The 26,409-nt window shown below is 43.4% G+C and overlaps 1 protein-coding gene across 1 annotated transcript in view; it reads right to left on the bottom strand.

Annotated features, from left to right (window-relative positions):
- CNTNAP2 (contactin associated protein 2) overlaps positions 1-26,409 on the bottom strand; it is a 2,336,063-nt gene that overhangs the window by 488,086 nt on the left and 1,821,568 nt on the right. The window contains exon 15 of the mRNA XM_069588655.1: positions 10,147-10,303. Within this exon, the coding sequence (XP_069444756.1) occupies positions 10,147-10,303 (157 nt within the window). The remainder of the gene's footprint in view (positions 1-10,146; positions 10,304-26,409) is intronic.

The raw sequence follows: 26,409 nt of genomic DNA, 5'->3' as shown, positions 1-26,409 counted from the left end.
ACCCACTCCAGTATTGTTGTCTGGAGAATTCCATGGATAGAGAAGCCTGGCGGCTCCAGTCCATGAGGTCATAAAGAGTCAGACACGATAATACCTATATTGTACGATAGATTTGATGTTTAAATGAGACGATACTCCTGAGTGAGAGTGTACATCTATTATTTCACTGGTAGGTTAGGTTAGGTTTAGTTGCTCAGTCGTGTCTGACTCTTGCGATCCCATGGACTGTAGCCCATGAGGCTCCTCTGTCCACGGGATTCTCCAGGCAATGCTACTGGAGTGGGATGCCATTTCCTTTTCCATTTCACCGGTAAATACTCCTCAAACATTTATTTTGTCATCGCTTTCACTACTTTCATGATAAAATTGCTCTTACAGTAAAATCAAAATGAGATTTTCTAAAAACCAAATAAAGAACAGCACAGAGATGAGTAAAAGTAGATAATAAAATTGAAATCATACGCTCATGCTCATGGCAGCATTACTGAGAACTGCTAAGAAGCAACAGCCAACCATGTGTCTACTGATGAAAGACGGAATGTGGTATACACATGCAAAGAAATAGTATTCAGACTTAAAGAGAAAGGGGATCCTGATACATGCAACAACACAGCAGTCATGTATGTATGTGAGAGTTGGACCATAAAGAAAGCTGAGCGCCAAAGAATTGATGCTTTTGAACTGTGGTCTTGGAGAAGACTCTTGAGAGTCCCTTGGACTGCAAGGAGATCCAACCAGTCAGTCCTAAAGGCAATCAATCCTGAATATTCATTGGAAGGACTGCTGCTGAAGCTGAAGCTCCAGTACTTGGGCTACCTGATGCAAAAAGCCAACTCACTGGAAAAGACCCTGTTGCTGGGAAAGACTGAAGGCAGGAGGAGAAGGGGACGACAGAGGATGAGATGGTTGGATGGCATCACTGACTGAATGGACATGAGTTTGAGCAAGGTGCGGGAGATGGTGAAGGGTAGGGAAGGCTGGCATGCTACAAGTCCATGAGGTCTCAAGGAGCTGGACACCACTGAGTGCCTGAACAACAGCACGAAAGAACCTTGGGGACATTATGCTAAGTGAAATAAGACTGTATGATTCCATTCACATGAGGTGCCAGAATAGTGGGATTCATAGAGACAGAAAGAAGAATGATGGTTACCAGCAGCTGGGGCAGGAAGGAACGGGGAGTTATTTTATAATGAATAGAGAGTTTTTTTTTTCTTTAGTTTTTTCTTTTTAAAATTTTAAAATCTTTAATTCTTACATGCATTCCCAAACATGAACCCCCCTCCCACCTCCCTCCCCATAACATCTCTCTGGGTCATCCCCATGCACCAGCCCCAAGCATGCTGCATCCTGCATCAGACATAGACTGGCGATTTAATTCTTACATGATAGTATACATGTTAGAATGCCATTCTCCCAAATCATCCCACCCTCTCCCTCTCCCTCTGAGTCCAAAAGTCCGTTATACACATCTGTGTCTTTTTTCCTGTCTTGCATACAGGGTCGTCATTGCCATCTTCCTAAATTCCATATATATGTGTTAGTATACTGTATTGGTGTTTTTCTTTCTGGCTTACTTCACTCTGTATAATCGGCTCCAGTTTCATCCATCTCATCAGAACTGATTCAAATGAATTCTTTTTAATGGCTGAGTAATACTCCATTGTGTATATGTACCACAGCTTTCTTATCCATTCATCTGCTGATGGACATCTAGGTTGCTTCCATGTCCTGGCTATTATACACAGTGCTGCGATGAACATTGGGGTACATGTGTCTCTTTCAATTCTGGTTTCCTCGGTGTGTATGCCCAGCAGTGGGATTGCTGGGTCATAAGGTAGTTCTATTTGCAATTTTTTAAGGAATCTCCACACTGTTCTCCATAGTGGCTGTACTAGTTTGCATTCCCACCAACAGTGTAGGAGTGTTCCCTTTTCTCCACACCCTCTCCAGCATTTATTGCTTGCAGATTTTTGGATCGCAGACATTCTGACTGGTGTGAAGTGGTACCTCATTGTGGTTTTGATTTGCATTTCTCTAATAATGAGTGATGTTGAGCATCTTTTTATGCGTTTGTTAGCCATCCGTATGTCTTCTTTGGAGAAATGTCTATTTAGTTCTTTGGCCCATTTTTTGATTGGGTTGTTTATTTTTCTGGAATTGAGCTGCATAAGTTGCTTGTATATTTTTGAGATTAGTTGTTTGTCAGTTGCTTCATTTGCTATTATTTTCTCCCATTTGGAAGGCTGTCTTTTCACCTTGCTTATATTTTCCTTTGTTGTGCAGAAGCTTTTAATTTTAATTAGATCCCATTTGTTTATTTTTGCTTTTATTTCCAGAATTCTGGGAGGTGGATCATAGAGGATCCTGCTGTGATTTATGTCTGAGAGTGTTTTGCCTGTGTTCTCCTCTAGGAGTTTTATAGTTTCTGATCTTACATTTAGATCTTTAATCCATTTTGAGTTTATTTTTGTGTGCGGTGTTAGAAAGTGATCTAGTTTCATTCTTTTACAAGTGGTTGACCAGTTTTCCCAGCACCACTTGTTAAAGAGATTGTCTTTACTCCATTGTATATTCTTGCCTCCTTTGTCAAAGATAAGGTGTCCATATGTGTGTGGATTTATCTCTGGGCTTTCTATTTTGTTCCATTGATCTATATGTCTGTCTTTGTGCCAGTACCATACTGTCTTGATGACTGTGGCTTTGTAGTAGAGCCTGAAGTCAGGCAAGTTGATTCCTCCAGTTCCTATAATGAATAGAGAGTTTTGATTGTCCAAGATGGACAGACCTCTGGGGATGGATTGTGGCACTGGTTGTACAACAAAGTGAATGTACTTAATACCACTGAACTATACTTAAAAATTTGGTAAGACAGTAAATTTTTTCATATATTTTATCACAGTTTTAAAAATGGGAAGAAATGAAATCATACAGTATATAGTACAAATGTTAAAATTTCTATAGACTTTATATCTTGCTAGTTAACATCTAAGCATGAGTCTGGAATTTGCTTGCCCTGGGTCTGAATCTCTGCTATCCCTCTTGTTAACTGTGTGACCTTGTGGAAGTAATTTAAGCTCTCTGGGGTTTAATTGCCTCATTTGCAAAATGAGGAAAAACAGCACCTTTCCTCATTGGGTCAATGTGATGTTTAAATGGCATGATACATTTAAACACTTTGGAACAGTGGTGCATAATTAGCACTCAATAAATGTTCATTATTGTTATTGTTGAACAACATGAGGGATGAGAATGACATACAAATATTTCACTTTGAATAAAACTGAACATGTTTCACAGAAAAAATGTTACTGAGAAAATTAGATGAAATGATCAATGATGAAAAAATGTAGAATGATTTCTCTTCAAAGCATTCCAAATATTTTGCTGTTAATGATTGGATAATAAGCTGAGCCGATCGTATGTGAAGCTTCTGGCTTTGGAAAAATGAAGAGATTCTGCTGCCTATAAACATTGTCATGGGTTATTTCTGGCCTAGGAAAAAGCTCTACAGACACATCAGTTCCTTTCAGGGCCCATGGAATAGGGCACGGCCAGTTAGTATGTGACTGGCCTTTCTACCATGGAATTCTCCAGGCAAGAATACTGGAGAGGTTAGCTATTTCCTTCTCCAGGGCAATCATCCTGACCCAGGATGGTAGCATCCAGGTCTCCTGCATCACAGGCAGATTCTCTACCGCCTGAGCCACCAGGGAAGCCTATTGAGGTGAGAACTGATTACTAGTTGTACCACAAAGACTGTGTTCCCATGTCTATGCTCACCTTGGCCAGGAAACCCTTATCCAGAAATTCTACAAGTACAGTGCGATACGGGCATTGGAGCAGCGAACGGGCTGCCTTCCCTGCTGCTCCATTTTGGAGTCACTAGTGTCCGATACGATGAATTAGCTCATTGAGTCAGGCTGTCCAAGGCCAGGAATTACCCAGTGGTGGGCACTTAGCTGAGACCAGGTGCGCTTAATTAGGATTCTGGCACTGTAGGTGGGAATATTTACTATTGCTGTGAATAGTAAATCATAAATGTTAAATTACATCCAATCTCTGAAATAACTGTGCAAAACTTCTCAAGGCATAGATAATCAGGCAATTATTGAGATGCTTATAGTTCTTGCAGCCCATTGTCTACTTTGCTGTGAGATAGAAGTAGGCTCAGAGCTACGATCTAATTTATCTCAGCTTCATTTTTGTGTGTTTTACTCTAGTAAATAAGAATAAATGCTTAATCTAAGCTTTAGAGTCCTTTAAAAAAGAACAGATAATATGTGGTCTATTGCTTAAGCTTTAAATTTAAAACTTACATATAACTAGTGAAAACATTAAATTCATATATCATTAAAAAAGATAAGAACAACATTAGTCGTCTTCCTAGATCATGATATTGTAGAAAAACACTGGCATGGAAGTTTGGAAATCTGAGTGTTAGTCTTCTCTCCATTTCTTATTTCCAGTGTAATTAGAAGTAAAATTTTCCTGGGCCCCAATTTATGCATCTGTGCTTTAGGAAATTTTTACTGATTCCATCAGCCCTACTCCTGGACATATACCCATACCAAACTCAAATGAAAAAAGATACACGCAGCCCGATGTCCACAGCAGCCCTGTTTACCATAGCTAAGACGTGGCGGCCATCTGAATGCCCACAGACAGACGAATGGATAAAGAAGGTATAGTGCAGACTCACAATGGAATATTACTTATCCGTAAAGAAGAATGAAATGATGCCATTTGCAGCCGTATGGATAGGCCTGGAGATGATCATACGGAGCGAAGTAAGTCAGAAAAGAAAGACAGATATCATATAACATTTATATGTGGAACCTACATGTGAGACAAATCAACCTATCTATGAAACAAAGATCATGGCATCTGGTCCCATCACTTCATAGGAAATAGATGGGGAAACAGTGGAAAGAGTGGCAGACTATTTTTGGGGGCTCCAAAATCAATGCAGATGGTGACTGCAGCCATGAAATTAAAAGACGCTTATTCCTTGGAAGAAAAGTTATAACCAACCTAGATAGTATATTCAAAAGCAGAGACACTACTTTGCCGACTAAGGTCCATCTAGTCAAGGCTATGGTTTTTCCTATGGTCATGTATGGATGTGAGAGTTGGACTGTGAAGAAGGCTGAGCACCGAGGAATTGATGCTTTTGAACTGTGGTGTTGGAGAAGACTCTTGAGAGTCTCTTGGACACCAAGGAGATCCAACCAGTCCGTTCTGAAGGAGATCAGCCCTGGGATTTCTTTGGAGGGAATGATGCTAAAGCTGAAACTCCAGTACTTTGGCCACCTCATGAGAAGAGTTGACTCATTGGAAAAGACTCTGATGCTGGGAGGGATTGGGGGCAGGAGGAGAAGGGGACGACCGAGGATGAGATGGCTGGATGGCATCACGGACTTGATGGACGTGAGTCTGAGTGAACTCTGGGAGTTGGTGATGAACAGGGAGGCCTGGCGTGCTGCGATTCATGGGGTCGCAAAGAGTCGGACACGACTGAGCGACTGGACTGACCTGAACAGATGAAACAAAAACAGACTACAGACCTGGAGAACAGACTTATGGGTGCAAGGGAAGGAGAGATGAAGGGGTGTGTGTGTGTGTGTGTGTATATATACACACACATACATATATAAATACACACATATATATATACAAATGGATATGTAGATATGTATAACTGAGTCACTTTGTGAAACTGAATCACTTTGCTGTCCAGAAGAAATGAACATGACATTATAAATCAACTATATTTCAATACAATTTAAAAAAAGACAGCTTTTAATGATTTCAGCTAGAGTTCCATTCATCATTTAGGTAATAAGAATAGCATTCCCTACTGCAGTTTTAAGTGTTCATTCATGACAGTACTTTGCCAGGAACTTGACATCAATTGGGAAGTACTATCTACATTTTGCAGATATGAAAACTTAGAGAAGCGAAAGGCCCTGACTTAGATCTCACACAGAGGAAAGGGCAAAGGAGAACTTTGTACCCACTTTGGTCTTAGTCCAGTTTAATCAAACGATTTGTCTGGCTGAGGTAAGATTACTGGTAGAAGCAACTTTCTTAGATGGATACAGACCCTGAAAACATGAGATTCAGTAGAACCTTTTATTATTTTTTGTTGTTGTTCAGTCGCCAAGTCATGTCTGACTCTTCGTGACCCCATGGACTGCAGCACGCCAGGCTTCCCTGTCCTTCACTATCTCCCAGAGCTTGCTCAAACTCATTCTACTGAGTCAGTGATACCATCCAACCATCTGATCCTCTGTCGTCCCCTTCTCCTGCCTTCAATCTTTCCCAGCATCAGGTCTTTTCCAGTGAGTCGGCTCTTCACATCAGGTGGCCAAAGTATTGGAGCTTCTATTTTTACATCACTACAGATGTTGTTTCACACGTGTGAATTTCACATGGGTGTGTGCACCAGACTGCTTTTCCTGAGTTTTCGGCTGTCCTCTGTGACCGTGGAGCTCACATTCTGCGTAGCCTGGACAGTGAGCCAGCTGGAAGTGCTCCCTGGTTCTCCCCATCGTGGAGAGGGGGAGGAGGCTGCAGGAGTCTACTTCCTACCTGGGTTCTGGCTTCCTCCCTCTTCTAGCATGACCCCCAGACAATGCAGTAAACCCCTGGCTGTGTGCTCAGCCTTCCTGGTGCCCTAAGAATCTGATGGCTCCACTGACAAGCTGCTCTCATTCTTGCCCTGTGAGGTAGGAGAAGCCAGGAGTTCTGTGAAACCCTGTGCTCAGCACAGGAGCCTGGTTCATCATGTCTCTGAGAGACGATGGGGTTAACGGACTAGGCTTTCTCTTGCCTTCATGCTCTCTGGTTTGTAAGTTCCTCTGGCAAAGCCTGCTCTGTGTCATTGCCTCAAAGTATTGTGGAATTCGTCTCGCGCCCTGCAACACGGCAGGTCGAGAAAGCACAGGGACCTCTTTCCCTGGTACCATTTTCATTTCCTAAGATTCATTTGGAACTGGTAAGAACTGCAATGAGAATTACATAACTAAGAACTGCAATCAGCTACATATCCACGCCGTACAGTTCACAGAATATTAGAATATTTTCCCATTCCACATTCTATTTAACTCTCACAATAGTCTACCAGTCAAGATTCAGTTCTATTATACAGACCACAAACCTAAATGTGAGAATGGCTAAAAGCCTCCCCTCAAAGTGGCAGATCTGGACCTGGATATAAAGTTTTCTGCTTCCAGGAACTTCTAAATCTATTCATTCTGAAATACTGAAAGCATCCACAGCATTTCCAGGTGCTGGTGAATTCAAAGCCCAAGAAGCCATCACCAAAAGCTTTCGTTCTTGTACCGAATAGGAAAGACCATTCCAGTAGCTATTTATTGTAAACATATTGCTTTTACTTTTCAGTTTGCTCAAGATACAGTGCACCTACTATGAGACATTAGACCATCTTAATAGGAGCAAAAGGGTGAGGATATCTTAGCTACTACTCAGCCCGAAGGAAACAATACATCAGCCGTATGCAAGTCCCTGAGTAACTGAAAAATTACAATCTAATCAAGAGCTTGCAGAGGCACGTGTCTGAGTGAGGCTGAACAGGTCTGTCTAGAGTGTCTTCTCATGGATGATTTGAACTCAGGTATGTTCTTGGAAGTGCATTGCTCTGAAGCCTGAATGTCTTACCAGTGATCCCAGGAATGGTGCTCTCTGGGTTTAGACACAGTGTTATGCTGGAGCTTCAAACTTAATATTTTCAAAGCTGAACGCATCATCTACCCGCTGAACTGTTATTCCCTTACCTGGTAAGGAATTTAACCATTTCCAGGTGCCCAGTGGGGAGCCTACCCAGACCCCTCTCTTTCTTCTCACATAGTCATAACTATCAAGTCCTGGAGGTGCCACTTCTCGAATATCTCACATATGTTCCACCGTTTCCACTGTCTGGCCCTCAATGCCTTTCAGGAACGCTCATGACTTCCTTTCGCTGGATCTCTTCCCCCCTCTCCCACCCTTGCCATCAAGGTTACCTCCACAGGGCTCACTGCCAGTAAATCCATCGCCTACCACCCACTGAAAAGAACGCAGCTCTGGTGTTTGCTGCCTAGCTGCTCAGCCTCACTGAGCCTTCTCCTTTCTTCTCCACGTTACACCCAAGATCTTCAGCCCTGATGGCTCCTCAAACCAGCTGTCCTCACTCCTGCCTCTCCTCCAAGTCAGTCTTGCAAGGGAGAGCATGCCCTGCAAACTCTTAGCTCTCTTCCAAGCATCCCGGACTCACAAGGACTGTCCTGGCTCCTCTCCACTCTCCTCAGTTGGACTTCAGTTTCCTTGCACTGGCTTTGTCGGACCCTGCAATGTCTTCATCAGAGCGCTGGTTGTATTATGTTGTCTCTGTGTGTGTGTGTTTCCCCAACTAGTTTCAGAGTCCTTGAGGACAAAGAGCATGCTCTGTTAGTCACTGTGTCCCGAGCCCTTGGGATGACATCTGACAAAACCCAATTTCCCTTGGATTCCCCCGCTAGATCTCCCTTTTCCTTGTGAATATCTCAACTCCCCTCCACGGCAGGACAAAACCATTGAACAGTGTGGGTTGCTTGAACAATGAACCATCGGGGAACAGCACTCTCCCTTCTGGTCTGGGAGGCTGCACCAAAGTCTGCTTCCCGAAGGCTCTGTGAGTCAAAGCTGGGCAGACAAATGAATCTGAGTGAACCCTCAGAACCTACTTACAAACACACGACTAGTAAGAAGTGACAAGAACATAGGTCAGAGAAGGGGTTCTTGTCACCGCCAGTCTCTGTTTTATTCCCAGAACCTAGAAGACTCCCTGGCACAAGAGCTCCAGTGATATAAATATGAGGGAAGGACTGACTGAACCGAGGCCTGGCTGAAAAGTCACCTTCGAAGGCGGGGTCTTTCTGATTTCATTTTCCTGACTTGTAGTCTTTCTATAGTGTGTCAATGTGTGTGCATGTGCTTGGAGACACAGCTTTCAGACAAAATCAAAGAGTGAATATATCATTATTTCCTCTTGACCAGAAACCACAGTTAAAGAGTAATGATAGCTATTTATACACATGCACGGAAATTCTAAGCCACTGAAATGTATAGCCTCTGTAATATCATTTACTTAAAAGAAAAAAAATGGCTTTTGGAAAATAGGTAGGCATCCACCCTGACAAACATACAACTTTACATGCAGAACTAGTTTTCAGTTGACTGGTAGGATGAACTTATCTTGTAAACTGTCCTCTATGTAGTTAGCATCGATTAAAACCGGGGCGACTGTAGGCAACTGTGATCAGTCACATGAAGAAATTCGGGGGCTGTGCTCTCTGCTGCCACCCAGAGGCGGGGATGGAGCACAGCCGCCTCTTCCATGTCAGAAACAGAAGCTGTTGCAAGATGTGAGCTTTACGGGAAGAACCGGACTCAGGCTCACATTTTCCACTCAAAACTTCTGGGGCCTTTTCCCCCACAGAATGACAGCTGATTTATCTTTATCTATTACGGACACAGACACAGCCATTCGCTGTGAAGCAGGACAAAAGCCAGCAGAGGGATGAAAGAAACCCCAAATAGATCTTCTTTGAACTGATTTGTATCAGAGTTATAAACAGTTCAAGGCATGAAAGAAAACCAGACCGCAAGCACTGTTGCTGAAGACGCGAGCAGAGCACAATCTTCCCTTTCTTTTCCCACCTCTGTCTTTTTTTTTTTTTTTCTCATCCAGCTCCTCAAAGCAAACACTGTGGGAGGTGGGAGCACTCACCGTAGAGGCCGCTGTGCTCTCACACGCCTGCACACGGCTCCCTGCCCGCGGCCACCCCCTGTATTGTCACAAAGCACATTTTATAATGCAAATCACTGTCTACTACATGCCTCATTATTTTCCTCTCTGAATAAAATATGAATACATCAATTATGTGTTCTTCTATTTCTAAATGCATACCCTTGTAGCCCTGACCTCTTTCGGCTTTTATAGTTTTCAGAACGTTCCTGACATTTGTCAGCTGGGTTAGTCCCGAACCTTTCTAACCCAGTCTCTTATTATTTCAGCACTTTTCACACTTTCTCTCCCATCTAATTAGTCTGGCCTCCAGGCAGGCTGGGAAGGGAGCTCGCACGCTGGGCCCCCGCACTCACCACTGCTTGTAATCCGCGTCACAGTTGCAGTAGTATTTGGGGTCCGTGCAGTTGCGCTCGATGCCGCAGGCACATTTCTGAATTCCAGGCCCAGAGCCTCCCCAGTAGTAGTGCTTCTCGTTGGCTTTGCCAACCCACCAGGTGTAAGGGCTTCCATCTACAAGAAAGGAGAAAAGCGCACTCAGATGGGACCTGCACCCAGTCACCGCCACGCCACAGTGACATCCCCCCAGTCCAGGGGCCGCACGGCTCGCTGAAACCCTGAACACCACTCAGCCCGCTTAGAAGTCAGGGCATTTCAATAAGAGGGAAATGTAATAAGAAACTTCAGAGGGAACGGTAAGCTCAAGCTTAACACCTCTTCCTCTGAAAGATTTTACATTCAAGCTTCAGGAGTTAAGAAGCCAGTTCTGTAAAGTGGCTGCCCAGATGGGGCCCACCCACAACGTAGGAGGGTGTGTGCGTCCCACATCAGTTCTCTAACATACAGCTGGGTCCGTGGCCGCTTGCGCTTCTCTATGGAAGCGCAGTCATGGGATTACGGACTAGCAGAGCTAATGTGGACGTTCATCATGCCTTAGCATGACCTTATTTTATAAGTAAGCAACCCAGGTACAGAGAGCTTAAGTGAGTCTTTCAATTACACAGCACAGCAGCTCCCAGACTGGAAGTTTGACACTTTTCCTCATAAGACAGTGAACAATGCTCATTATACCATCCTATTTCGCGTTATTATTTGGCCTAATACTCACCCATTCATTCACTCGTCAGACATCCTATTGCGTTTCCTTTATGTGTCAAACATCATAAGAAACTCAGCAGGAAAATGGAGGAAAAGATACAGACTGAGTGTGAGATTTAATTATGGAGAGTAGGTGAGGACAGGAAGTCAGGAAAGGAAGTTTCCTAGAAGAGGTAACCTACTGGAGCTACGTCTTGATGGTTAGGTTACCCAGGTGAATAAGGATGTAAGTAAGACAAGGACTGGTACGCAAAGGAGAAAGAATGGTTAAGTTCTATACAGAGCACACATGTTCACTGATGGCGGAATAGGGCTGAAGAGATCAATCTGAGAGAGAAGGAGGTGTAGGTCGCATCAGACAGTGGGTGAGGTCCAGAGCACAACAAACTTTGTCCAAATAAGCTATTTTGCATTGGTTTATTCCTGCTTTTCAGTGTTGATGTCCTCCTTTTTAAGAAAGCGGAACTTCATTCTGAAACTAATGGGAAACCATTGGATATTTTAAGCAGGGCGTGTTCGTGGTCATGCTTGTGTTTGTAAAGATCTGCAGTGAGATGAAAGGCAGATTTCGGGGGATGGAGTCACGGAGGCCAGATGTGATGCTTCTGTGTTAATACCAAAGAGAAATAATACGATCGCAGTGAAAATGGAGAGGAAGAGAACATGCAAAGCGATGAAGGAGGTACAACTGGCTTGGGACTATTGGGACTTGGGTGGGGAGACAGTGTGTGGGTTAATCCCAAATTTCCGGCTCAGGTGACTAAGAGGATGGTGATGTGCTTCACCATCCAGTAGATCACAGGGAAGACGATGAGAAATCTAGAGAATGAAGAAGAAAGGATGACACCCTCATACATGAAGTGGGCAACTGGCTCTCAGAGACTGGGTCTCAGGAGCATGCTCTGGGCTGAAAATCCCCTTTTAGGAGCCATCAGCCTAAATCACTGGCAGCAGGAGAGAAGTCACTGGAATCTTTTGGATTCCAGCAGCATTTAGAGAGCAGAAAAGAGGAGGAGCTGGCTATGGTGGAGAGCAAGAAAGAAGACAGTCCAAGAGGGTGGAGGAGAAACAAGCAAAGAGTTTCCAGAAGAGCGGTGTGGTCGGCATCGGCAGATTTCATAGTGGAGTTCATTAAGATGAAGGTTTTAACTTTCCCTTTTAATTTGACAGCTAGACGGTGTTTGTTGAGAGGGGTTTCAGGGGAATGATGGGAAGAAGTGGCTAGGCAGCAGCAGGCAGAGAAGGGAAGGAAAGAGAAAGCTGCCCTTGCAGGAGGCTGGGGACTGAACAGAATCTGGTGGAGGCCGTGCGGCCAGTAAACTTGCACTCAGCAGTTAAAATCTCCATGTGTGCAGCTAAAATCCCATTCTAATCACTCACCACCCTCTCAGCATGTCAGGAGCACACTTGTCTCAAGCACACATCTGTGCATGTGCTTGTGCTTAGAAATAAAACATTTTGTACTCTGTAAGCTATCATCTAAACCAGAGGTGCCCCAAATTTCTGGTGCCAGGGACTGGTTTCATGGAAAATGACCTTTCCACGGATCGGGGTTGGAGGGGGATGCTTTGGGGATGACAAAAGTGCATTACATTTCTTGCGTACTTTATTTCTGCTATGACTACATGTGTGTTAGTTGTTCAGTCGAGTCCGACTCTTTGCAATCCCATGGACTGTAGCCTGCCAGGCTCCTCTGTGCATGGGATTGTCCAGGCAAGGATACTAGAGTGGGTTGCCATTTCCCTCTCCAGGGGATCTTCCAGATCCAGGGGTCAAACCTGGGTCTCCTGCATTGTAGGTGGATGCTTTACTGTCTGAGCTACTAGGGAAGCCCATAGTACATAATGACAGAAATCTGACACTGGATCCCAGAGGCTGGGACCCCTGAACAGTCAACGGCACCTAAGCAAGTGACACAATAAAGGAAGAAAGAGCCATATTGGAACCATGTAAAAACTGCTGCTCCATCTTCTCAGAGATGCCAATAGTTCTTCATGTTTGCTTTTTTAAATTTAGAGGTAGGTGATTTGAAGTTATAAAACTGTACTGAGAGTTCAGGCTTGTTGCAATGAATGGAGTAAAATCTCTGAACTTGGAAAAGAGTTATTCAGGTATTCTCTAATATCATACAAATTTCCAGATTTTCCAGTTGCATTGACTTAATTTGGAAAAGTTAACTATTTTTCCCTTTGCCAGATCATTTTTGGCCCTTGATTTTAAGAAATACATTAGACTTGATCTGGCCAGTAGTGGATAGGGTGGTTTCAGCACCATGCTCTGAAGGGAGAAGAAGCCAGCTCTTCCATTCTGAAACCCTGCCTCCCATCCTGCTGGGTCCTGTCCCAGTGTATAGGGGGCTGAGTTTTCTTTTTACAGCCAAGCTGTCTTACTTCCGTAAAAACATCTATTTCTGCTTTACTGACTATGCCAAAGCCTTTGACTGTGTGGATCACAATAAACTGTGGGAAATTCTGAAAGAGATGGGAATACCAGACCACCTGACCTGCCTCTTGAGAAACCTGTATGCAGGTCAGGAAGTGACAGTTAGAACTGGACATGGAACAACACACTGGTTCCAAAATATAAAAGGAGAACATCAAGGCTGTATATTGTCACCCTGCTTATTTAACTTCTATGCAGAGTACATCATGAGAAACGCTGGGCTGGAGGAAGCACAAGCTGGAACCAAGATTGCCAGGAGAAATATCAATAACCTCAGATATGCAGATGACACCACCCTTATGGCAGAAAGTGAAGAGGAGCTGAAAAGCCTCTTGATGAAAGTGAAAGAGGAGAGTGAAAAAGTTGGCTTAAAGCTCAACATTCAGAGAACGAAGATCATGGCATCTGGTCCCATCACTTCATGGGAAATAGATGGGGAAACAGTGGAAACAGTGGTTGACTTTATTTTTCTGGGCTCCAAAATCACTGCAAATGGTGATTGCAGCCATGAAATTAAAAGATGCTTACTCCTTGGAAGGAAAGTTATGACCAACCTAGACAGCATATTCAAAAGCAGAGACATTACTTTGTCAACAAAGGTCCATCTAGTCAAGGCTATGGTTTTTCCAGTGGTCATGTATGGATGTGAGAGTTGGACTATAAAGAAAGCTAAGAGCTGAAGAATTGATGCTTTTGAACTGTGGAGTTGGAGAAGACTCTTGAGAGTCCCTTGGACTGCAAGGAGATCCAACCAGTCCATTCTGAAGGAGATCAGTCCTGAGTGTTCATTGGAAGGACTGATGGTGAAGCTGAAACTCCAATGCTTTGGCCACCTCATGCGAAGAGTTGACTCATTGGAAAAGACCCTGATGCTGGGAGGGATTGGGGGCAGGAGGAGAAGGGGACGACAGAGGATGAGATGGTTGGATGGCATCACTGACTTGATGGACATGAGTCTGAGTAAACTCCAGGAGTTGGTGATGGACAGGGAGGCCTGGCGTGCTGCGGTTCATGGGGTCACAAAGAGTCGGACACGACTGAAATGAGCGACTGAACTGAACTGAACTGGTCTTGCTTTTCCCTTCTCTTTCCATCAGAGCAGAGGATCATACCCAATTCCTGATTTTTTTAATATTGGAACTTTGGCCGATAATAAACTACTCTTCTTTTCTTTTGATGCAGTCAAGAGTTTAAAAAAATAATGCTTCAAAATTGCATTTATGGAAACAATATAACCTGAGCCAGGTCACTGGGTTAGTAAGATGTGTTAGGTTTCTGGTGAGTCCATCCCTGGCCGTGTTATAGGAAGTGGACAAAGGTAGATGGTGCCATGCTGACATTGCAAAGGACCCTGGGGCCTTGCAGGCCTCAATCTGTCACTGAAAGTGCAGAACATGACCTAGACTGATTATCCCCTCTCGTCATCACACTGCACCTTTTCCAGCTTACCTAATGCTGAATTCTTTCTCTTAGAAGAAATTTCACCTACTCTCAGTGCTTTTGGAAATTAGGGGATACTAACCTACATGGTGGAGGGGAAGAAACAATCAGAACACCTGAAGAACTGAAGTCAATGGGTTACCCGGCAGGAAACACCCTTGTCCTGCCTGTACATCAAATAGGCGATAAAAGAATGTCTATCTCAGAACATCAGTTCAATTTCCAATCGTTCCTTCCAGGCACCAGTAGAAACAACCTACCACAGTCATATTCTTGTCACAGAGAGTGATGATAAATTGCACGAACCAGAGAAGCTGTGTGGCTCAGGATTCTTTATGAAATCAGGACATCAGTCGAGGGAGCAACCATTATCATCAGCTGCTCCTTTAGCATGGAACTCTGAGAAATGCTCTCTAGGGGAAGCAGAGAAAGACCTAGCTGGTTCCCACCACACCTACAGGGAGTATCAGGAAGCCCAGGAGAGGGAGTCACACTGTCAAGGTGTCTGGGCCCTGGGTGTCCTAGCGGGAGCCCCATGCTCTGCTTGGGACCCAGGCTCTGAACCAACCTCACATGGCAGGCCTCAGGTCCTGCAGGGAGGGACTCTCGATAGACATCAGGATGCAAGCCAAGAAGACGATCAGCAGTGATCATGCTTCTCGTGTTCTGTGCAAGGAGCACACGAGTGATCAGGGAGAGGAGTTCAATTTCCCAGCTCTTTCGCCCCATCCCCTACCTTTTACTCAAGTCACTTTTGTCTTACATAGCTAATGTTCCCAGTTAGGGTGGTGCAAAATCAATGTTATTCTGTTCTCCTTCCTAGGAAAATAAGTTAAGTGCAGTACAAAATGTTTTACTTAGCTGTTTTCACATATCCCCGGAACAGATGAATGCCAACAAGAACAACACATTCCAGAGAAAAATCAAGTTGTACCCTTTGTTACTAGCACTGGCTAATTTGGTTAAGTCAAATCATTATAATTTATTAACTTGGCATATATTTTATATTCAGTGAGAAGAGAATGGTTCAACTTGTGTTGAGCAAAGAACTGCCTTATTTCAGTGCTAGGCTAATGAAGTGCTATTTTGCTTTACAGATCATTATTTACCTGTTAATTGGCTTTGGGGGAAAGAAGTTAAAGGCGACAAAAAAGGAAAGACTTTTTAAAAGACAAGAGTAAGAAGTGGTGAGAAAAGAAACAATTTAATTACCCGGTGCTAAGAGTTCAAGAATTTCTCTGACCTTGGTATATGAAGATTTTTGCTAACTACATTGAGTAGGAGTAACCCTTGCAACAAGATTATGTACTGATAAACCATATTTGAGGTTAACTAGAAGCTAAATTATGAAAGTGAGAGATATTGTATTAAGACAGCAAGATATGGAGTGAATTAAATGTGATCAGGGCACTTTGTACTCACTGAAGACCAAGTTTTATTATGTTGAGGATTCATTACGGGTTGGATGACTGAAGAAGAGAGAAAGAGAAGAGGCAACTTGTTTTCCTCAAATTTAAAGCCAATAGATCTCTGTTATTTTCTCCAATAACAAGTTGTTTCAGAAACACAAGGGCAAATGCATGGGGACCGCTTGACACAAATGTGGCGCGTACCTGTGACTTTCAGCGCATTCTTTAGAACCCCGGAGTCACGCAGAATAACCTGATAATCTACTCACAGAAACAGTATACGTAGCTACGATAAGACCCAGCACCGTCACTGGGCATTTAATTAGCTCCATTCCATCCATTCCCACAGAATGTTAAAAACAATACCAGAAAGGTTTATTTTTCCAAAATGAAAACTTAAAAGCCTATTTGGAGCTTGATGAAACCTAGCCTTATTTTATCTCCTACTATCTGCTTATCTACAAAGTACATTAAAGAATCACAGGGGGCTTTTTAGCAGAGGAAACAGAGCTCTGCTTAGCATCCCCTGCTGGCAGCTCCTTTACTGCGCGCCCTGGGCTCAAACTATCTGGATTATTTTGGCTGTTTGAAGACCCTTATGGTTCAAGATCTCATTCTAAAGAGACTCATACTCTGAAAAATCTCCCAATACACTTCCATTCTTACCACAGCACAACCCAGTCATTTTTTCCTATACTTGATCAACAAATTTCAACTGAACACTCGAATCAGACTATGATAATCCATGGTGACAATATGCTTATTAAGTAATCATAGTAATCCAAGACTATGTCCCAACCACTGGTGCTGAATAAGCTGAAGTTGAACGGTTCTATGATGACCTACAAGACCTTCTACAATTAATACAAAAAGAAAAAAAAAAGTCCTTTTCATCATAGGGTATTGGAATGCAAAAGTAGCAAGTTAAGAGATAACCTGGAATGACAGGCAGGTTTGGCCTTGGAGTACAAAATGAAGCAGGGCAAAGGCTAACAGAGTTTTGCCAAGACAATGCACTGGTCATAGCAAACACCCTCTTCCAACAACACAAGAGAAGACTCTACACATGGACATCACCAGTTGGTCAATACAGAAATCAGATTGATTATATTCTTTGCAGCCAAAATAGAGAAGATGCATATAGTCAGCAAAAAACGAGACTGGGAGCTGACTCTGGCTCAGATCATGAACTCCTTATTGCCAAATTCAGACTTATCTTGAAGAACATAGGGAAAACCACTAGGCCATTTAGGTATGATCTAAATCAAATCCCTTATACAGTGAAAGTGATAAATAGAGTCAAGGGATTAGATCTGATAGAGTGCCTGAAGAACTATGGATGGAGATTCATAACACTGTATAGGAAGGAGGCAGGGATCAAGACCATCCCCAAGAAAAAGAAATGCAAAAAGGCAAAATGGTTGTCTGAGAAAGCCTTACAAATAGCTGAGAGAAGAGGAGAAGCAAAAGGCAAAGGAGAAAGGGAAAGAGGTACCCATCTGAATGCAGAGTTCCAAAGAATAGCTAGGAGAGATAAGAAAGCCTTCTCAAGTAGAATGAAATCGCTCAGTCATGTCCGACTCTTTGCGACCCCGTGGACTGTAGACTACCAGGCTCCTCCGTCCATGGGATTCTCCAGGCAAGAATACTGGAGTGGGTTGCCATTTCCTTCTCCAGGGGATCTTCCCGATTCAGGGATCAAACCCGGGTCTCCCACATTGCAGGCAGATGCTTTAACCTCTCAGCCACCAGGGAAGCCCATTTTCTCAAGTAAAGACAACCTTAATTGGTATAATTCTAGACTGTAGGTGCAAAACATTTTGGTATTTGTGAGAACCTTCCTCCCAATGCAAATGACCTAGAGAAGAAGGAAGATAAAAGAGTCCTTACCCTAAGCTCCAGATTAGGCTTGGAGCAGAGAGGAAATTTGGAGGTGTTATAGCTGCTACTACAGAGCTCTCCAAATAATCTGATAGTTGTAACTTGAAAGATCGAGCAGGCCAGAATCCCTTTCTCCTTCAGTAAGAAGTGTGCACAGCCCAAGGGTTGCAGAGCCCTAAAGATGATGCTGACAGCTGTCCTTGACCCCAGCACTGGAAGGAGGAACAGGCCACTAGTTCTGAGTTCTGGGGCTTAAATGCAGGAAGCCTCTCTTCTTCACCATGTGAAATTGGTCCTTAATGCAATCACTTCCAGGCACTGGATCAAGGCAGCCCGTCTCAGGATCCTCAGATAAAGAGAGGGCTTGGAGGGGATGTCATGGAATGACTGCTTCTGAGATTTTTCCCTCTAGTGAGAAATTGGTATAGGGAAGGGTTTTCAACTGAGCTAAAATAAGATTCATCTCAGGCTCTTGTGAACCATACAGATTTCCTGGCCTACAGAATGAGAATCTCAGCGGAAAATCCTGAGACCCTGTCACTAATGTCCTGGTGATCCTTATCTTTATCCACACATTGACCTGGGGAAATGACAGAGAGGCTTCAGGTCACAGAATAATTGTCCCCTTGGCGCACCAGTCCAGGACCTGTTTTCTAGCTTCAATCTGATGAAGTCATAATAGTACTGATCACAGCAACACCTCCATTTAAAATTTACAATTATTTTTTCTCTGAATAATTCAGTCACTATAATCCCCCCTTTTACTTTTTTTTTTTTTTGCAATTTCATAACCACAATCCTGAGTCTGAATGCCTTTATTTTACTATTTAGAGTAAGAGCTTTAAAAATAAAATAAAAAATCATGCATCTTGGCATTTTCATAGGCACAAGAGCCTATCAATTAGTCACCTATAACTTTGGTGAAATCACTTTGCTAAACCAGACAACAATGTTATTTTTTGATTCTCAACCATCTAGTTCTAAGTTGTTCTGTGTTAAGAAAAAGACAAAACAAAGAATGAATCCAGAAATGTCCTGTGGAGTTCATACTGCAGACAGTGATGTGAAGTTGGGAAACTTATAATTTTGAAGTTATAATATAAACATTCAATTTGGCATTAAAGGTGAACATTTTATCTCTCTGTGATTGAATGTCACTAAACTCATTTGATTAGGGCTGAATAGAAATGAATGAAGCTGATTAGCTTCATGTTGCATCTTTCAGAATTACATCAGATTTTACTGTATTTTATTAATTTGAATAGGGACCAAATTTAGAAATGGAGAATTGAAGTTCAGATCAAGATGGACCTGAACTGAAATGCTAATCAATTAAAAATTAATTTCACTGCATAATATTTAAATTTATTTTATTGAATTGAACTTAATAGATTTCAATCAAGGACTGATTCCACTGAGCAGAATTTGATTGAGTTGAATCAAATCACTTTGAATCCTATTCAAATGAATTAGATTTTGTTAATTTGAATGGAATTGAAGTGGCAGATTAGATGGGAGTTTGTAATTCTGAGCAGTATTAAAGGGAACAGAATAGACCAACTCACTCTAAGTTAACTTGGCCTCGATTTCTATAAGGGTCTCGGGGCTTCACGTGCCCTCAGCAGCTCTGGTTAATCCCTTTGAACCATCGCCCCCGTAACAAATGTGATTAATAATACCGACGTGATTGAATGGAACCACATGCTGCTTTCAGGATGCAAGAAAGCACTATTTGAGTCTTTTTTCCTGGAAAAACTGTGGCCAATTATTTCAACATTTCTTTTCCTCTTTATAGGGCAAATGAAGAAGGAATTAACGGAATCCCAGGAACAATAATTTGTATGCGTGCTGGCTGCTCCTTTTATTTTAATTCTCCATTAAATACTGTAGTTATTTGATAAAACATGCCTTCCCTCGGCCTATTATTTATATGGACTGTCTCGACAGGCTGTGCCTTGATTTTATTAATTTTCATTTTATTTTTAAATATAAAACAAGCATCTCATTGGAAAAGACGCTGATGCCAGGAAAGATTGGAGGCGGAAGGAGAAGGGTGGCAGAGGATGAGCTGGTTGGATGGCATCACCGACTCACTGGATATGAACCTGAGCAAACTCCGGGAGACGGTGGAGGACGAGGAGCCTGGCAGGCTACAGTCCATGTGGCTATAAAGAATCCGACAAGAAAACAGCAACAATAATTATGACAGCCTTGTGCCTTGATTTCTGACAGGGCACACAGAATAAGGCAAAAAAATGCACATTAAACTTCATAGGAGTGGTTCAGACAATGGGTCCTGAGGGATTTTGCAGAAGGGAGTGATTACCAAGGATTAAGGTACATTGGTGAGCCTCTGTGAAGACACAGATCTTACTGCAGCTTTTAAGGACAGGTAGGTTCTAGAAAACTGTCAAGAGGACACGAGCCTTTCAGAATCTGAATGGCTGGGCTAAGGTGTGACGCTAAGAAACATCTACCTCGTTTCAGGAAAGTGAAAGTGGCTCAGGCGTGTCCAACTCTTTGCAACCCCGTGGACTATACAGTCCATGGAATTCTCCAGGCCAGAATACTGGAGTGGGTAGCCATTCCTTTCTCCAGGGGATCTTCCCAAGCCAGGGATCGAACCCAGGTCTCCTGCATTGCAGGTGGATTCGTTACCAGCTGAGCCATGAGGGAAACCCATGGTTCATTTCAGGAACCATGGGGCAATCAGTTAGACTGGTGGGGTCAGTGTGAGAAGCAGAATGTGTGGTTGGAGAAGTGGTTATGAGTGTTTTCATGATATCTGCACTTCAGTTTTCTTAGTAATGAGAAGTCAGAGTTTTCAATGGGCATGAGTCTGAGCCAACTCCAGGAGATAGGGAAGGGACAGGGAAGCCTGGTGTCCGTGGGGTCACGAAGGGTTGGATATGACTTAGCAACTAAACAAAAACAATCTTGTGTTAAGCCACTCTCTATAGACCTGTGTGACTACACTCAATCCTGCTGGGTTTGGCTGTTTTCTACACTCGGCCCCCCTGCAGATAGGATGCTCCATCTGGACATCGCTTCTGTACTTCCAGCTCCTAGCATTTATAGCAGGTAGATGAGGACTGGCTGTCCCAGCAAGGGGAAGGGGAAAGCTTGATCAACATCAAGGCTTAGTAGGTTACTGATGAACCTGAAGGGCAGTGTCATGTTTCAAATAATCAGACTTTACGAGGCCAAGGTAATGAAGACCTAAGGAAGCAGACATGAATGAACAAAACAGGGGAGCCCCATGAGTGGGCTTCCATGGGGACTGGTCCAACCAGAAGCATCTGGACCAACCAGAAGCAAGTGCAGATTCTATAAGACAGCAGGGGTCTTGAACATATTTGTGGTAAAAAAAAATCAAAGAAATTTACAAAGAGGAGAAAATGAAAGCTGTGATGATTGGGCTGATATTGATGAATAGCTGCGATCGCTATAATGCCTCAGTGTTTCTCCCAGCAGGTGTTAGCCTGAATCAACCCCACATAAACACGCCTCTGAGAAGGTCTCAGGCTGGCTTCCTCATCTCCAGACATTATCAGGGGAGTCTCAAGAAGAATAAGAGGGAAGGATAAGCCTTAATGCCAAGGCTTCTTGAACTAATCCTGTCTTCTCTACTATTTAACAAGTTAAAATAAAAACTGATGACATTAAAATAATTAGCCTTGACCTTTAACCCTGTCATATACTCTCAAGACAGTACTGTGCTACTATCTGAAAAACATGGGCATCCTTTAACAGCAGAGTAAGTCACTGCTTATATAACGGGCAACCCGAGGTCACAGATCACACCTGCTGTTCAGCGGAGGCAGAATGCCTTTCTTGTTCACAAGGTACCAAACCCGCAGAGTCACTCATTATCCATCCATTACTGGGCCCCTCTCCCGGGGAGCTAAGATGCTAAAGCCTTTCTTGACAGCACAGCAGTTAATAAAAGTGGCTCAAATTCAAAGTCCTCCGATCTCACAGAAAAACAGTGAGATGACACAAATTCAGTAACAATAATGTGTCATATTTTTCAAGTGGGTAAAAGTGATGCTTATTCAAACAGCAAAACCTCTAAAATTTGCCCTCCTTTTTTTCTCCCCTTGACAACAAAAGAATTGACACCAGAGCACAGAAGAATTGTTTTCTTGTAACTATTTAACTAAAACTTGTTTTATTAGTCTGCTGATTAACCTGGTGATATTAAATGAGATTCTTCAAAGACCTTCACATCATGTCAATTAGTCAATTCCCCTCCCCCCCCCAGCAAGGCAACTGATTTCAGCTTGATTATAATGAAGGTACCAAGTCACACAACATTCAGATGCATTTTTTGGTTACTGTTGCCTTGGAGCTCTGGACAAGTAATTTTATTAAGATGCCCATTAGGGAATAAACTCCAAACTTAGCAAAGCCACCTGCCTCTCTCATTTTAATTGTCAATTTTCCTTATAACCTGCCTGGACTCATTGTCCCACCTTATATTAAGAATAATACCTTTCTCTATTTCTCTATTGCTAACCTCTCGCTTGTCACCGGGCTTTAGTCCTGTTGTTATGTCCACCTGGAGCCAGTCACCCCTTCCCTGGCTGTGCTTGGCTTTCTTCAGGCTTCAGCTTAAAAGTCATGTCCTCAGAGATGATGTCTTGGATCATCCATTAAAAGCTGGGGCCTCTACTATGCTCTTTCTGAGCACCCGGCTTTCACTGAATTACACCGTCCGTCACTACTGCAATTACATCATTTGCCTGCTTGTTCACTGTTTGCTGAATGTAAACCCCTGAGAGCAACGGCACTGTCTTTCCTACCTCTGCTCCACCTCCTGCTCTTAGCTTGACACCAGGGGCGTTTGCTGAACTTACACTGATAATTATTTTTACCTGTTGATTTTAGACAAATCTTCAAAGTAGCCACAAAACTATTGCTGACTCTTCAATGCAAGTCAACACCCTGTGTCCAAGTGGAAGACACAATCTTCCCTCCAGACATTCTCCACGTCCCACTCCCATCTCCCTAGAAGGCAGAGGGTTATTTCATCTCTTAGGATGGAGATCAGAGTCCGTGTACTTTCTCCTTGTCTCCCATCAACTCCATCATTCTTGCTCCTCCATCTCTCCCAAGTCCCTCCCTGCTTCCTTCCTCCCCTTTCTATGACTTCCCCCTAATCTGGAGCATCGCCTTAGTCTCCTCTGCATCTCCTTATTCCAGCTGTGCTCACGCTGAGCACATCCTCTCACTCTCCTAGGGGGAGTTTCCACAAAACTGCTTTCTTCAGTAGCTCTTTGCTGCCTCAATGTCAAACCCAGTCTCCAAACCCTTTATAATAAGGGTTCTGCCTATTCCATGGAGGGAAAGCTACGACAAACCTAGATGGTATATTAAAAAGCAGAGACATCACTTGGCCAACAAAGGTCCACACAGTCAAATCTATGTTTTTTCCTTATAGTTATGTATGGATGTGAGAACTAGGCTATAAAGAAGGCTGAGTGCTGATGAACTGATGCTTTCGAATTGTGGTGCTGGAGAAGACTCTTGAGAGTCCCTTGGACTGCAAGGAGAATAAACCAGTCAATATTAGAGGAAATCAACACTGAATATTCATTGGAAGGACTGATGCTAAAGTTCCAATACTTTGGCCACCTGATGTGAGGAGCCGACTCACTGGAAAAGACCCTGACGCTAGGAAAGGTTGAGGGCAGGAGAAGAAGGGGGCGACAGAGGATGAGATGGTTGGATGGCATCACTGACTCAATGGACATGAATTTGAGAAAGCTCTGGGAGATGGTGAAGGCCAGGGAGGCCTGGCATGCTGCGGTCCATGGGGTTGCAAAGAGTTCAGACACGACTTGGCGACTGAACAACCCACCTCCACCCTCTGTACTCCCTGCTCTAATTGCATCTGCTCCCTCTTTCCATCCTCTGGCTGTTCCAGCCATGCCACCTGCTGCTGTTCCTCAAACATCCCAGCTCACTCCCACCTCAGGTCTTTTGCCGCTGACATCTCTCCCTGGAATCCTCTCTCCCTAATATTCACCAGATCTTGTCCTCTCTCCATTCAGATGCTGCTCAGTGACACCTTATTAGTGCTGCTCGCTCTTAATAACCTGCCTAGAATGGCATCACTCCTCTCCTTCCTATCCCCTACCCATCCTGTTTACTCCCCAGCAATTATTATTGCCAGATATATGACATACTGCTTTGTTTTGTGTTTACTTTCTGTCTCCCCCTCCTCCCACTAGGGTTTAGGATCCATTAGAGCCCAGCTTTTGTTTCTGATCTCGGATAAATACTTGACAGAGTGTGTGTTCAACAAATATTTTTTCAGACACATAAATGCAAGTTCTTACTTCTATTTTTTTTTTTGTTCAGTCCAAGCAAGTAATTAAAAAGTCATATGTACATTCTGGATTCTGGTGTTCGGGAATTTAAATTTTTATTTTGGCTTTACCTTCACTATGCTTTGCTCTATTGGCTGATAGTTGATTTCACCTGAGGCAACTTTATCCTACCTAATCACAGTTTCCCCTGGCCTCAGGTGATTTTGGAAATACTGCAATTTGTCTCTGAAAACTCATAGCAATTATGCCACCTGTGTAAGCATCACCAAGCATGACTCGCAGTCAGCACCGGTGTTTACAACTGTGTTGGTCCTTCGGTCAGTCTCATCCATTAGCAATGATCATATTTGCAAACCTTGAATCTTGACTTCGTATTATATCCCAAGGCAGCACTAAAATCAAACCTTAATTCTGAATCTAACTTTTCAGGAAGCTTAATAATCTACTCATATCTTACACTGCCTTTTTTTTTTTTTTTGAAAAATGGTAAACCAAGGACTTGTTTTGACAGTTTGTCATTGGCTATCATTGTGCAGGTTGATTTGAGGGGGATGAGCGGAGGTGCGGCCCAGCCTGCGGTCTGTTCCCTTGGCAGGGTGAGACTAATTGGTCTGCAGAGAAGGACAGTCCATATTCCAGCTAGCACCAGCTTCCTGTATTCTGGGAGAGCCTGGTATAAACAGCAGCCTGTGTCAATTCAGCACAGTTTTCTATACCTGCAGCATATGTCATGCAGTACAGTCATTATCAGTGTTTAGAATCGTAACGGGAGGAAAAGTTTATCAAAATAAGAAAGAAATCTAAGTTGTAAGTTGCCTATTATGTTTGCAAAGGCAGGCAAACCTGAGTTTAAGCAAGCAAGCAAACAGCGCATCACTGCATATATGTGTTGAAACAGAATCTTTTCTATTAAACTTTGCAGTCAGTTGTGGGGTTAGATTTCTTGGGTTCTATTCTCAGTTCTTCATGTCTTTTGGGACTGTGTGTGCTAAGTCGCTTCAGTTGTGTATGACTCTCTGTGATCCTATGGACTGGAGGCTGCTAGGCTCCTCGGTCCATAGGATTCTTCAGGCAAGAATACTGGAATGGGTTGCCATGTCCTCCTTCAGGGGATCTTCCTGACCCAGGGATTGAACCTGCATCTCTTTTATCTCCTGCACTGGCAGGCTGGTTCTTTACCACTAGTGCCACCTAGGAAGCCCCTTTAGGGTTAGAGTAAATGTATAATTAAGGCTGATACACTGACAGATTTCTAGGAGATTCTCGAGACAAACAGCATAACCATATGAAGCAGGGGGAAGAACTGTGCTGTGCAAGCTTTACTCATAACCCGAGGCTCTCCAGACAGACACCACTGGTCAGTACTCTAGTCCTGGGGGTATAGCATTTACACCTTCAACATAACATAAATCTTCAGTTCAGTTTAGTCGCTCAGTCGTGTCCGACTCTTTGCGATCCCGTGAATCACAGCACGCCAGGCCTCCTGTTCATCACCAGCTCCCAGAGTTCACTCAAATCATGTCCATCAAGTTGGTGATGCCATCCAGCCATCTCATCCTCTGTCGTCCCCTTCTCCTCCTGCCCTCAATCCCTCCCAGCATCAGGGTCTTTTCCAATGAGTCAAGTCTTCACATGAGGTGGCCAAAGTATTGGAGTTTCAGCTTCAGCATCAGTCCTTCCAATGAACACTCAGGACTGATCTCCTTTAGGATGGACTGGTTGGATCTCCTCGCAGAGATTCCAAGGGACTCTCAAGAGTCTTCTCCAACATCACAATTCAAAAGCATCAATTCTTTGGCGTTCAGCTTTCTTCACAGTCCAACTCTCACATCCATACATGACCACTGGAAAAACCATAGCCTGACTAGATGGACCTTAGTCAGCAAAGTAATATCTCTGCTTTCCAATATGCTATCAAGGTTGGTAATAACTTTCCGTCTAAGGAGTAAGCACCTTTTAATTTCATGGCTGCAATCACCATTTGCAGTGATTTTGGAGCCCAGAAAAATAAAGT

The sequence above is a fragment of the Ovis canadensis genome, chromosome 4 (assembly GCF_042477335.2).
Source record: "Ovis canadensis isolate MfBH-ARS-UI-01 breed Bighorn chromosome 4, ARS-UI_OviCan_v2, whole genome shotgun sequence".
Classification (NCBI taxonomy): Eukaryota; Metazoa; Chordata; class Mammalia; order Artiodactyla; family Bovidae; genus Ovis; species Ovis canadensis.
This window is presented reverse-complemented; position numbering and strand designations above follow the sequence as displayed.